Raw genomic sequence first — 14,378 nt, forward strand, 5'->3', positions numbered from 1 at the left:
AAAAAAAAAAAAAAAAAGAAGCCAGCTGATTAGCAACCTTAATTCCATCTGCTACTGTAATTCCCTGTTGGGGTATCACCCAACAAATTCCTGGATTCCAAGGATTAGGATGTGGATATCTTTGGGGAATCATTATTCTGTTACCACATCATAGAAATCTGTCCACAACAGTGGAAAAACAAAGCATATGGTATATGTATACATATATAAATATATATACAAATATATATGCATATATACATATATACAAATATATATGTTTAAGAGATGGGGTCTTGCTCTCTTGCCCAGGCTGGAGTGCAGTGGCAGAATCATAGGTCACTGCAGCCTTGAACTCCTGGGCTCAAGTGAGCCTCCTGCCTCAGCCTCCTGAGTAGCTGGAATTATAGGTGTGCATTAACATGCCTGGCTAACTTTTTTGTAGCGATGGCGGGGGGGTCTCACTATGTTACCCAGTCTGGTCTTGAACTCTTGGCCTCAAGCAATCCTCTTGCCTCGGCCTCCCAAAATGCTGAGATTGTAGGAATCAGCCATAAATGGGATTCCAGGCCAGCCATCTAGTGCTTTTGATTACTCAGTAAACCGCACAGAATCCTGTTTCCAGCTGGCAGAAAAGAGAGTATGGACAGCCTCAGGAGGGTTTTTGTTTGTTTGTTTATTTTATTTATTATTATATATACTTTTTGAGATGGAGTCTCTCTCTGCCACCCAGGCTGGAGTCCAGTGGCACGATCTTGGCTCACTCCAATCTCTGCCTCCCAGGTTCTGGGTTGAAGGGATTACTTTGCCTCCACCTCCCAAGTAGCTGGGATTACAGGCACGTGCCTCCATGCCCAGCTAATTTTCATATTTTTGTAGAGATGGGGTTTTGCCATGTTGGCCAGGCTAGTCTCAAACTCCTGACCTCAGGTGATCTGCCCGCTTCAGCCTCCCAAAGTGTTGGGATTACAGGCATGAGCCACTGAGGGTTTTAGAGGTAGCCCTCAGGACGGTTTTTAGAGGCAGCCTGAGACGCAACGGATCACTTCTGCACACATTCCATTGGCCTGAAGTCATCAAAGGGTCTCACCTAACTGCAGGGAATCCTGGGACATGTAGTCCAGCTTTGTACCTAGGAAACTAAGAAGTGGAGTTGGGGAACACAGCACTCTTTGAAACTGTGGGCAAGTCCCTCACAGTCCTGGCACGCTCAGTGAAGAAACATGAGGTTGAGGAAATTTGGGGTGCAGCACATCAAGAAATTCACTTTTGCCCGGGGTTCTTTTGTTTGCTTTTTGTTTTGCTTCTTATTCTAGAGATGCCCTAGGTTATAGATTACAAAAGCCTAAAAGTATGCAGGGCAGAGGCCATTATTAGGGTGAAATAAGGACTCAAGGGCCAGAGACCAACACAGTTATTACCATCATAATCATCACCTTCCACATCATCATCAACTTTATCATTTTGGGGGTTGTTGTTTGGTTGGTATTTTTCCTGCCTCTGAGCTCCCAAAGCAACTGAAACATACCTGGGCTGTCAAACCTACTAGCTGGCTAGGCACAGTGGCTCATGCCTATAATCCCAGCACTTTGGGAGGCCAAGTTGGGCAGATGACTGGAGCCTCAACCTCCCAGTCTCAAGCAATCCTCCCATCTCAGCCTCCTGAGTAGCTGTGCCATCATATGCCTGACTTTTTTGTATTTATGTAGAGATGGGGGGTCTCCCTATGTTTCCCAAGCTGGTCTTGAACTCCTGGACCCAAGTGACCCTCCTGCCTCAGCCTCCCAAAAGTGCTAGGATTACAGCTGTGAGCCACCACGCCCATCTGGCACTCTTTTATTTGTATTTTTTCAAGAGGTGGAGTCTCACTCTGTTGCTCAGGCTGGAGTGCAGTGGCATGATTGTGGCTCACTGCAGCCTCCAGCTCCTGGACTCAAGTGATCCTCCTGCCTCAGTCTCTCCAGTAGCCCAACAGCTTGGACTACAGGTGTGTGACACCATGCCCAGCTAATTTTAAATTTTTTTTGTAGAGATGGGGTCTCACCGTGTTACTCGAGCTGGTCTCAAACTCCTAGTCTCAAGCAATCCTCTCACCTTGGCTTCCCAAAGCACTGGGATTATAAACATGAGCCACCCCGCCTAGCCCAGTTTTGGAACTTTGATCATCTCCTCACTTTGAAACCATTAGTCCTTGGGAGAGTCACACTGAAGTGTATAAACTCACAAGATGCAGTGGCCTTGGAAAGTAATAGAAAGATTTCTGCTGCCAATGCAACTGCGTGGTGGATGCATAAGTGGTGGTCAAAGTGAGCTCATTCTCTGTTGGGCAATCACTGTACAGGTTCATCTTATTAGTCAACAAATTGTAGTGGTTGCTGTGTGCTCACTTGCATGGGTGCAACAGAAAGAGGGACAAGGCAGATTCCTAACACTATAAACTCCCTGCCCTCAAGGAGCTTATTTTCTGGATGGCAAGGTCAGAGGCTCTGTGGGGTCACACTACGAACCAGCTTGAGCTCTGTACTCAGACCCAGAGTTGAATTCCTGCTTGCCACTCAACCTCCACAAACCTCGGTTTTTCCAATGGGGATAATAATTGCTATTTCACAAGAGCTGCTATGAAGTGAAAGTGAAAGAGTATGTGTCACGGGAGGCTATCATTAATGCTTTCAATATATCATGTTACTGATTTTTTCTTAGAGACAGGGTCTCCCTGTGTTGTCCAGGCTGTGATCATAGCTCACGGCAGCTTTGAACTCCTGGACTCAAGCAGTTCTCCCACTGCAGCCTCCGGAGAGGCTGGGACTACAAGTGTCCATCACCATGCCCAACTTTTTTTTTTTTTTTTTTTTTGTAGACAGCGAGTCTCAGTATGTTGCTCAGGCTGGTCTTGAACTCCTGGCCTCAAGTAATTCCCCTGCCTCGGCCTCCCAAGGTGTCAGGATTACTGGTGTGAGCTACCACTCCCAGTACCTGTTATTTAATGAATGAATTTTAAGTTCCAGGGTACATCTGCAGGATGTGCAGGTTTGTTACATAGGTAAATGTGTGCCATGGTGGCTTGCTGCACCTATCAATCCATCACCTAAGTATTAAGCCCAGCATGCATTAGCTATTATTCCCAAAGTTCTCCCTCCCCCCGCCCCCCAACAGGCCTCAGTGTGTGTTGCCCCCTCTCTGTGTCCATGTGTTCTCATTGTTCAGCTCCCATTTATAAGTGAGAACATGCAGTGTTTGGTTTTCTGTTCTTGGGTTTGCTAAGGCTAATGACCTCCAGCTCCCTCCCTGTCCCTGCAAAGGACATGATCTTGTTCCTTTCTCTGGCTGCACAGTATTCCATGGTGTATATGTACCACATTTTCTTTATCCAGTCTATCATTGATGGTCACTTGGGTTGATTCCATGTCTTTGCTATTCTGAATAGTGCAGCAATGAACATTACATAGGAATTGCACATTAATTGCAGAAAACACAGATAACACAGAAACAAAAACTTTTTGTGCCTTTCCCAAGATGTCAGTCTCTGAAATGTGACTTTACTGGAGTAGCAATAATTGTGAAAACATATCCGTATGCAAGACACTATCCAGGGCTTCAAGTTTTCACAGCTAAGCAAATTAGAGAATTGGTTTCCCTGATGTACCCGAGTGTTGGAAGCAGGTGGTGGAAGACCCACTTGCATCCAACTCCCAGGAAAGTAGCCAGAAGGAGGGTGGACTGCACTGAGGAAGGAAGACTCCCTGGGAAGCGGCAGGCCACTGTTGAGATGGCACTACCATCTTAATCTGTGTATTGCACGGTTTAAATGACTGCAAGCCCCAGCCTGGGCAACATAGTGAGACCTCCATCTCTACACAAAACAGACAGGTGTGATGGCATGCGCCTGTGATCCTAGCTACTTGGGAGGCTGAGGTGAGAGGATCACTTGAGCCCAGGAGGTCGAGGCTGCAGTGAGCCATGATGGCACCACTACACTCCAGTCTAGATGATGGAGTGAGACTCCATGTCTAAAACAAACAGAACACCAAAATAGGCTATACACCACCATTTAAAATATTTCCCCAACTCTCTATTTTGAAAAATTTCACACCCACAGATGTTGAAATTGTAATTATGACATGAATACTGCCTTCACATGCAGGATTTTTGATTTAAACAAACAAAAAAAAATTGGTGGCCTCTGCTCTATGTTAATATCCAGACACCTTCTCTGTGTTTACAAGAGAAGCTTGAGTGAGGGTACTTTCTCTTCTCAGAAGTCTGTGGAATGATTTTTTGGTAGTGTTTTCTCATCTCACCGAAACTCAACACGGCAAGGTGGGCAGCATAGGATTCATTCTCATTTTACAGATGAGGAAACAAGCTCAGAGAGTTCAACAGATCTACCTGCTGTCAAGTCAACAGCTGACCCAGCTGGAACTGGAACTGAAGACATCTGACTTCAGTAACTCAACATTCTACTGCCACTTCCTATCCTGCATACACAAGGGGAGTAACGCCAGAGCTGCTTCTAAGAACAGGTGTGCAAAGGAAGTATTTTAGTCTCATTCTTCTGACAATTGCCAAGGAAATACTCCTCAGGCCTTGTGTGCACAGCATTGCCAGCAGTCTGTGGTTAAGAACATACAAAACCACAATGGAGACTGAGAGTGGGAAGATGCACAGAGAAGATACTGGGAGGTCTGTGGCTTGCCCCCGGCTTGAGTTTCACATTGATTGAGTGCTTACACTGTCCTACTGTGCCTGGACCACAGAGCTGACAGTGAGACAGTCCAGGAGTCTGCCCGGTGGTGCTCTCATTCCAGTGGTTTCAACAGTGAACCAGAAGCTGCCAATGAGAAGAGTGTTGGACTGCATCGGGCCTACCTTGGTGTTTTGTTTGGTCCAGATAGTGTTTGTTTATTTATTTATTTATTTAAGTTGCTCACTTCTAGCTTCTGTAAAGCAGACAATTTCTGCTGGATTCCTGAATAAGTAGCAGCCACCCCCCACCCCGCGGGCAGGACACAAGCCCTCCAGCTCACTTCTGTCCCCACTTTCTACTGCCTTACACCCAGGTAACTGACCTCATTCACAGAGTTACGGTACCATCTGACGTCCATAGCATTTAGATGGGGGACGAAGCCAGGTTACACATGACCTTGCAGGCCATGGTAAGAGTTTTGGATTAAAAAAGTGTTTTTGGCTGGGCACAATGGCTCATGCCTGTAATCCCAGCACTTGGGGAGGCCAAGGGGGTGGATTACTTGAGGTCAGGAGTTCGAGACCAGCCTGGCCAACATCATGAAACCCTGTCTCTACTAAAAGCACAAAAATTAGTCGGGTGTGGTGGTGCACGCCTGCAATCCCAGCTACTCTGGAGGCTGAGGCAGGAGAATCGCTTGAACCTGGGAGGCAGTGGTTGTAGTGAGCCAAGACTGTGCCACTGTACTCCAGCATGGGCAACACAGTGAGACTCTCAAAAAAAAAAAAAAATTGTTTTTACTATTTTTGGTTTAGAAAAAAAATTCTTTTGGATTTTATTCCAAGTGTGATGCCTTGGGGGGTTTTAACTAGGGAATAATGTGATCTGGTTCACATTTTCAAAAGATCACTCTGCTATATAGAAAAGTAATGAGGTAACAGAGGAAGCAGGAAGATCCATGAGGAAGCCATATTATAGTGGCCCACTAGGTGACAGGGGCCAGGACCAGGATGGTAACAGAAAAGACGGAGAGAAGCAACAGCCTCAGGATGTCACCTGGAGTGTAACCAAAAGAATGTTTTGGTGGACGGACGACGGCAGTGGTGGTGGGACAGAGGGGATAATGAGTGGGGAGTCATCGAGGATAACTCCAAGATTGTGGCTTGTTCCAACATTGAGAGGTGAGAGGTCGGGGGCGACCAAAGGAGGTCGTAGTTTTCATCAGAGAGACCAAGAGTTTGACTTGGGATGAATAAATTTTGCCTACACTCAAGTCTTCCCAGATACCTCATTTCCCTTATCTGCCACATCCAAGCAGCCTTCAAATTCACAAATTTAAACTTCTCAATACTCAATCTCTTATCGAATGTATCCCTTCAACTTCAATACCCATTGCCTCTGTCCTGCTCTGGTCCTCTCTTTCCTTGATGTATACGACAGCAGCTATGAATAAACTACACAAAGCACTTAATAAGGGCGTATCTCTCTCTCCCACCAGCCATCTTTGATGGCAGAAACCATGTCTTATTCATATTTAATCTCCAGCATGTATTTATTTGGGCACAGAGTAGGCACGCAAATATCTGATGAACTGAAAAGAGGTCTCCTTAAACAGGATATCATCTCCCGAAGAGAGGACTCCCAACCATACAAAATGTATGATCAAGTCCCAAAAAACTTTGCCTTCCCAAGGAATGTGTTTCTAATTTGGTTTCGAAGCACACTGGTTCCCACTTTTACCACTTTAATGACACTGGACAATAGTACTACTCTTTTCCACTTTTCTTCCAGACCTAGGGACTTGATACTCTCTTAGCCTCACATCATCTTTGCAAGGAGATCACAGAGAGGATTATTCTCCATCTTACAAACAGAACTGAGGCCCAGAAGGAAATCCCTTAGTATCTTTTTGATGGAGCACAGTTCTGTGATAGGAAGCTATCCCAGTCTCCCATCCTTGCAAAATTGCTGCTTAGTACTCAGGTGTTCTCTAGGTTGTTCTGGAACATTTACAGACTTCTTTGGGTGTGAGGATGTGCTGCCACACGGCCAAAAATCGTTCTCTCTCTCTCTCCTCTTTCTACCACTCTCCTCAGCACCGGGTGGGAATAGATTCTACCCACTGGGCCTGGGAGGAAGAAAAGCACCTTGGTCACTAGTCGGGGAGGAGTCACAACCAGCAAGAAGAGATCTAAGTAGACAAGAGTAGTTTCAATGGGAAGAAGCAAGGCCACCAGTAAGAAAACCAGGAGACTCCTTCTGAAAGGCTTCCACCTGGGAGGAAAGGTGGCAGCAGTGCTGGGAGGAGGCCAGATCCCTCCTCCTCAATCCTCTGCGCCGGGCCCTCCCAGAGTCACTTCTTCAGGGCACCCAGGCTCTTCAGGGTCTCTTGGGCCTGGGTCAGCTTCTGCTGCAGCCTCTGGCGGGTACTGTCGTTGGAGGCCCGCTTCAGGTGGCCCTGCATCTCCTCCACCATGGCCCGGTGGCCAGGAGTGTTGTGAAAGAGCCGCACAGCCCGGTCCCCACAGGATGCCAGAAAGCGGCCAGTGATGTCAAAGGACAAGTCGGTGATACACTCACCATGGACCCGCTCAAAGCACTCCTCCTTCTCGCCCCGCCGGGTATTGTAGAGATGAATACTGCTGCCACTGGCCAAGGCCAAGACCTGGGCGTCGGGGGAGAGGGCCAGGCGGCACAGTGCGGCACCCACCGCCTCTTCAAAGCGGCCTGTCCTCAGCAAGTAGGGGTCCTGCTGCTTCTTGTATTCTACATCTGTATCCCACAGTTTCCATGTACCATCCTTGGAGACAGAAGCCATCCTGCAGCACAGAAAATCACAGCTCATGCCCCAACACACCCTGGCAGGGTAAGTACTGGCCCAACTTGAGCAGCTCCAGCTAGGAAGCTAAGTCAGCTTCCTGCTGAGGGCCCGGCACCCCACCCGCTTCAGAGCCATGGCACAAACAGGCAGAAGGACCCTGGTTGTCAAGAGGAGCCAAGAGCCACTGGTCAGACAGACATCTGAGCAGACTCACTCACCTCCGCAAGTCGTTGGAGAAAGCAAATGAGCGCACAGCCGCGGAGTGGCCCTTGAGTTCGAAGGCTCGCACCACCTCCTGGAACTCCCCCTTCTTTCCAAAGCAGACTTCCCAAACCTTCACATCTGGGGTGAAGCCACACGAGGCTACAAATCTGCCATACAACCCAGGAGCCTTTAAAACTTCATTTTGGGAGCATGTTGTTCCTGTAAACCCCCTCAATCTCTTCCCTGAGAAAGTTGATAATCTCATATCTGGATAATATAAACCTTTAAAGAGTTATTTTGGCTGGGCATAGTGGCTCACGCCTGTAATCCCAGCACTTTAGGAGGCCAAGGTGGGTGGATCACCTGAGGTCAGGAGTTCGGAGACCAGCCTGGCCAACATGGTGAAACCTCATCTCTACTAAAAATACAAAATTAGCCAGGCGTGGTGGCACGTGCCTGTAGTCCCACCTACTGGGAAGGCTGAGGTGGGAGAATCACTTGAACCTGGCAGGTGGAGGTTGCAGTGAGCTGAGATTGTACCACTGCACTCCAGCCTGGGCAAGAGAGCAAGACTCCATCTCAGAAAAAAAAAACAAAAAAGGCCGCGTGCAGTGGCTCACACCTGTAATCCCAGCACTTTGGGAGGCCCAGGCAGGCAGATCGCTTGATGTCGGGAGTTTGAGACCAGCCTGACCAACATGGAGAAACCTCGCCTCTACTAAAAATAAAAAATTAGGCCGGGCGCGGTGGCTCAAGCCTGTAATCCCAGCACTTTGGGAGGCCGAGATGGGCGGATCACAAGGTCAGGAGATCGAGACCATCCTGGCTAAGATGGTGAAACCCCGTCTCTACTAAAAAATACAAAAAAACTAGCCGGGCGAGGTGGCGGGCGCCTGTAGTCCCAGCTACTCGGGAGGCTGAGGCAGGAGAATGGCCTAAACCCGGGAGGCGGAGCTTGCAGTGAGCTGAGATCCGGCCACTGCACTCCAGGCTGGGCGATAGAGCGAGACTCCGTCTCAAAAAAAAATAAATAAATAAATAAAAAAAAAAAAATAAGAAATTAGCTGGGCGTAGTGGTGCATGCCTGTAATCCCAGCTACTTGGGGGAGACTGAGGGAGGAGAATCGCTTGAACCTGGTAGGTGGAGGTTGCGGTGAGCCAAGATCGTGCCATTGCACTCCAGCCTAAGCAACAAGAGCGTAACTCCATCTCAAAAAACAAACGAACAACAACAACAAAAAAGTTCTTTTATGTATGTGACCTCGGTTTATCCTCTAGCCTTGTTCTAAGACATGTAACATCCCCCACAAAGTGACTTGGCGCAGTGGCTCATGCCTGTAATTCTAGCACTTTGGGAGGTCGAGGCAAGAGGATCACTTGAGGCCAGGAGTTTAGGACCGGCCTAGGCAACATAATGACACCCCACCTCAACAAAAAATACAAAAATTAGCCAGGTGTGGTAGTGTGCACCTGTAGTCCCAGCTACTCGGGAGGCTAAGGTGGGAGCATGGCCTGAGTCTGGGAGGTCAAGGCTACAGTGAGCTGTGATCGCACCACTGCACTCCTGCCTAGGCGAGGGTGAAACCCTGTCTCAACAAACAAACAAACAAAAACCAAAAATTAGCTGAGTACAGTGGCATGTGCCTAAAGTTCCAGCTACTCAAGAGGCTGAGGTGAGAGGATCACTACAATCCAGGAGTTTGAGGCTGCAGTGAGCTATGATCGCACCACTGTGCTCCAGCCTGGGTGACAGAGTGAGACTAATTTTCTCAAAAACCAAAACACTGAAGATGAAGAAATAGCGACTAAGGACATGGGGTGACCTGCATGAAATCCCACTACTCCAAGCGGGGAGAGCTGAGACTTGAAGCTCGGGCTCCTGACCCCACCCCGTATGCGCTTCCCAAGCGATGAAGCTGGCTCTCTGTCCTGTGCCTGCTCCCCAGCCCCAGCCTCTTGTGGTCCCAGATGCTAATGCCCCTCCTTGCCCACCTGCCACAGGGAGATACAGCAGCATGTGTGTTGTTCATCTGGTTGGTGTTGATGGCAGACAGCACTTGACCCTTCAGACTCCAGATGAGGACAGTGGTGTCACTGGAGGCAGTCATGATAAACTTCCCTGAGCGGGAAGGGAGTGATGTGGGCCACGGGCAGTGACCTGACCAACTGTCATTCTCCAAAGACACTTACAAGGCCTCTGCTGCCCGAAGTATACATGTCTCCTCCCAGGCCAAGGGTCACTACAGACAAGGACTCTGCTGAAGACTGTGGCCCTTCCCGCCTTCCCTAGGGACCTGGTGTGGCCCAGGGACTCCAGGGGAGCACACAGCCAGGCTGTTTACAGCCAGGGCCCCCTGTCCCTCTTAGGTTGAGCAGAACTTTCAGGCAGCATTAACTCATTGAGGAAACAGAACTGGATCTTTCCTTCATGCTTTGGGCAGGCGCCACCCTCTGAATGCCTCTTACCTGTGTTAGCAATGCCAATGTCGATGACAGGTGCCTTGTGCTTTTTAGGGAAGTCCTCTGGGGTGGCTGTGAAGGTATAGCCCCCATCCTCCCGCTTGGTCATCTTGAAGACACGGAGGGTGTCCCCGTTGGCCAGCCAGACGATGAAGGCTCTAGAGACAGGTAGCATACAAATCACTCTCTCACTAGACAAAGAGGCTCTGTGTTCCTGGTCCTGTGCTGGGTTCTGGGGGAAGTCAAGATCTCCCCTCATGCCCCACAGTCTAGCCTTACAACATAAGTCCCTAGGCCGGGCGCGGTGGCTCAAGCCTGTAATCCCAGCACTTTGGGAGGCTGAGACGGGCGGATCACGAGGTCAGGAGATCAAGACCATCCTGGCTAACACTGTGAAACCCCGTCTCTACTAAAAAAAAAAATACAAAAAACTAGCCGGGCGAGGTGGCGGGCGCCTGTAGTCCCAGCTACTCCGGAGGCTGAGGCAGGAGAATGGCGTAAATCCGGGAGGCGGAGCTTGCAGTGAGCTGAGATCCGGCCACTGCACTCCAGCTTGGGCAACAGAGCGAGACTCCGTCTCAAAAAAAAAAAAAAAACAACATAAGTCCCTGGTTCCAAATCTTATAAAACTCCTCAAAAGGTAAGATTCCCATTGCTTTGACTCCTTTAGTTTCTCTCTAGGGTTTAGAAACCAAGGCTCATCTGGAAGCCAGGCCAAGTTATTTCCAGGTAGGAAGAGACTTCCCCCCATTTCCTTGCTGTATAGCAGCACAGACCTCCAGGGAGCCCCAGGCAGTGCGCAAACTATGTGGATGCTCTTTCTGGCACCCCAAGGGAGGCCCTGGGTCTGGGTCCCTCCTCGCTACCTCAAAGCAGATATGGGAAGGCCAATGCCTGCGACTGGGCCTCTTCAGGCAAACCTGAGGCTCCATCCTGTCCCACCTGCAGTCAGGGCTGAAGCGCACCAGGGTGGCGTGGTCCAGCTCCACATTGGCTCTCATGCTGCGGTGCTCTCGCTGCAGAAAGTCCTTGGTGCTCCAGATGCGGATGGTGCGATCATCTGCACAGGTGGCCAGGTATTTGCCATTGCTGCTAAAGTCCATGCAAGATATGTTCCCGCTGTGGCTCTAGGGGAAGGGTGGCAGGAAGTGTGAATAGGAGCTCCTTGGGGAGATGGGGAAGCCAAACCTGGAACCAGGCAGATGGGGCCCCCTTGCCTGGATTAACAGCAAGCTGAGGTTGGGCTGCGATGAGAGGAGACAGAATTAAGCATCCCCGCTGATTCTGATCAGAGGCAGGAGGGTCTGTAACATGCATGGAATACTATAGAGGAAAAGCCTGTGGGTCTGAGTCTCAGAGTGCGCACTGCGCCGGGTACCCTACGTACCTTCAGAGCTGCAGCCAGGAGGCGGTGGGTGAAGTTGTGTTGTTGAGGCTTCTCCTTTCGAATCCGCTGATACTGTTTCTGCTTCTTGGATCCCGAGGATTTGTCAGGTGGAAATCCATTTGCTTTTTGGCCTATAAGGAAGGGCCATGTTGTTCTCCAGTTACTCACTGATAAGCATTTGCTGCCCATCTATGATTAGCCAGGCATTGAGTGGAACAGCAGGAGATTAACCAGACATGGCCCTTGTCTTCAGGAGGAGAGTGAGTGTGATATGGGCAAAAACAGAGGCTTGGCTGGCTGGGTATGGTGGCTCATGCCTGTAATCCCAACGCTTCGGGAGGCTGAGGCAGGAAGATCACTTGAGCCCAGGAGTTTGAGGCTGCAGTGAGCTATGATCACAATACTACTGCACTCCGTCGTGAGTGACAGAGTGAGACCCTGTCAAATAAAAAACAGAAGCAAAACAGAGGCTTTGCAATCAGACCTGGGTTTGGATTCTGTCTCTAATACTGACTGACTTTGAGGAGGCTGTTTACAGTAAGTCCATAGAGCACCTTCATGTAAAGTGGAAAAGGCATACTCTGGGTAGGGTAATGCTGCTTACGGCCAGTGGAGTGTGGATCCTTGGCCAGACATCCCTACGTAGGGAGTAATGTGCACAACTGTCTCTAGTGGCCCTGCTTTGGGTAAGTTAGTGAATTGCTCTGGACCTTGTTTTTTTTTTTTTTTTTTTTTTGAGACGGAGTCTCGGTCTATTCCCCGGGCTGGAGTGCAGTGGCCGGATCTCAGCTCACTGCAAGCTCCGCCTCCCGGGTTCACGCCATTCTCCTGCCTCAGCCTCCCATGTAGCTGGGACTACAGGTGCCCGCCACCTCGCCCGGCTAGTTTTTTGTATTTTTTAGTAGAGACAGGGTTTCACCATCTTAGCCAGGATAGTCTCGATCTCCTGACCTCGTGATCCGCCCATCTCGGCCTCCCAAAGTGCTGGGATTACAGGCTTGAGCCACCGCGCCTGGCCTCTTCTTTTCTTTCTTTCTTTTTTTTGGAGATAGAGTCTTGCTCTGTCGCCCAGGCTGGAGTGCAGTGGCGTGATCTCTGCTCACTGTAGCCTCTGCCTCCCGGGTTCAAGCAATTCTCGTGCCTCAGCCTCCCAAGTAGCTGGAATTATGGGCGTATACCACCATATCCAACTAATTTTTTTGGTTTTTTTTTAGTAGAGATGGGGTTTCACCATGTTGGCAAGGCTGGTCTCCAACTCCTCACCTCAAGTGATCTGCCTGCCTTGGCCTTCCAAGGTGCTGGGATTATAGGTGTGAGCCACTGTGTCTGGCCCAACCTTGGTTTTCTTTTTTTTCGGAGACGGAGTCTCGCTCTGTCACCCGGGCTGGAGTGCAGTGGCCGGATCTCAGCTCATCGCAAACTCTGCCTCCCGGGTTTATGCCATTCTCCTGCCTCAGCCTCCTGAGTAGCTGGGACTACAGGCGCCTGCCACTGCCTGGCTAGTTTTTTGTATGTTTTAGTAGAGACGGGGTTTCACCATGTTAGCCAGGATGGTCTCGATCTCCTGACCTTGTGATTCGCCCGTCTCGGCCTTCCAAAGTGCTGGGATTACAGGCTTGAGCCACCGCGCCCGGCCCCAACCTTGGTTTTCTTAAACAGAGGTTGAGAGCTGGGCACGGTGGCTCATGCCTGTGATCCCAGCACTTTGGGAGGCTGAGGTGGGAGGATTGCTTGAGCTCAGGAGTTGGAGACCAGCCTGGTTAACAGAGTGACACCCCGTCTCTACAGAAAACTTTAATTAGCTGGGAACGGTGGCATGCGCCTATGGTCCCAGCTATTCGGAGGCTAAGGAGGGAAAATTGCTTGAGCCCAGGAGTTCGAATGCAGTGATCGTGCCACTGTATTCCGGCCTGGGGAACATAGTGAGATTCTGTCTCAAAAAAGATATAAATAAATAAAAATAAGGGAGATTGAATTGGATGAGTTATCTACAAAGTGACAAGCAAAAGTACCAAACATAAGCATTAAAGGCTTTATGGAGGCCAGGCGTGGTGGCTCACGCCTGTAATCCCAGCACTTTGGGAGGCTGAGGCAGCTGGATCATCTTGATGCCCAGGAGTTCCAGACCAGCCTGGCCAACATGGTGAAACCGTCTCTACTAAATACACAAAAATTAGCCGAGCGCAGTGGCAGGCGCCTGTAATCCCAGCTATTTAGGAGGCTAGGCAGGAGAATCGCTTGAACCCAGGAGGTGGAGGTTGCAGTGAGCCCAGATCGCGTCACTGCACTCCAGTACCCGAAAGAACTCGGGGCTGAGAAGTCAACATCTGTTGAGCCCTGTGCTGGGGAGTGGAGCCAGTCACTTTTGCATAAGATACTTAATTGAGTCACAAAGCTGGCATGTGTTAAATGACTGCAGATGCTCCCCAATTCCAACAGGAAAAAAGCTCCTGAGCCCTGTATACAAACAGAGCCACAATCTGTCCTCTGCTTCCTTCCCTCCAGGCTTGTCTAACAAGCCCCCCTCCTCACACTTAAGTCATACCAAATGCTGTTTGGGGACTCCTTGCCTTCTCGGGTATTGCCATTGGCAGGAATGTCTTTTTTCCTTGGCTTTCTGGCAAACTCTTATTCTAGAACCATCCTTTGAGACCCCACACTACCTCATATGCCCCTATTCTCAGTAATGATTTCTCTAACAACCACCTCCCCAATAAAAGAACAGGGCTGGGCCGGGAACGGTGGCTCATGCCTGTAATCCCAGCACTTTGGGAGGCTGAGGCAGGCAGATCATGAGGTCAGGAGATTGAGACCATCCCGGCTAACACGGTGAAACCCCATCT

General features: G+C 49.6%; 1 protein-coding gene across 3 annotated transcripts in view; it reads right to left on the reverse strand.

The window, feature by feature from the left end:
- Nucleotides 1-5,481: 5,481 nt before the first annotated feature.
- TBL2 (transducin (beta)-like 2) overlaps nucleotides 5,482-14,378 on the reverse strand; it is a 10,588-nt gene continuing 1,691 nt past the window's right edge. Inside the window, exons 2-8 of one of the 3 annotated variants that reach the window (XM_011930413.1) lie at nucleotides 13,832-13,992; nucleotides 11,536-11,666; nucleotides 11,091-11,275; nucleotides 10,155-10,306; nucleotides 9,681-9,807; nucleotides 7,703-7,855; nucleotides 5,482-7,482 (exon numbers count right to left, since the gene is read on the reverse strand). In XM_011930413.1, the coding sequence (XP_011785803.1) occupies nucleotides 7,017-7,482; nucleotides 7,703-7,855; nucleotides 9,681-9,807; nucleotides 10,155-10,306; nucleotides 11,091-11,275; nucleotides 11,536-11,666; nucleotides 13,832-13,862 (1,245 nt within the window). In that variant the 5' untranslated portion in view covers nucleotides 13,863-13,992 and the 3' untranslated portion in view covers nucleotides 5,482-7,016. Of the gene's footprint in view, nucleotides 7,483-7,702; nucleotides 7,856-9,680; nucleotides 9,808-10,154; nucleotides 10,307-11,090; nucleotides 11,276-11,535; nucleotides 11,725-13,831; nucleotides 13,993-14,378 lie in introns of all 3 variants that reach the window. The other 2 variants (XM_011930408.1, XM_011930411.1) reach the window with 2 other exon arrangements.

This window comes from Colobus angolensis, unplaced genomic scaffold, assembly GCF_000951035.1.
Source record: "Colobus angolensis palliatus isolate OR3802 unplaced genomic scaffold, Cang.pa_1.0 Scaffold120, whole genome shotgun sequence".
NCBI classification, from domain to species: domain Eukaryota; kingdom Metazoa; phylum Chordata; class Mammalia; order Primates; family Cercopithecidae; genus Colobus; species Colobus angolensis.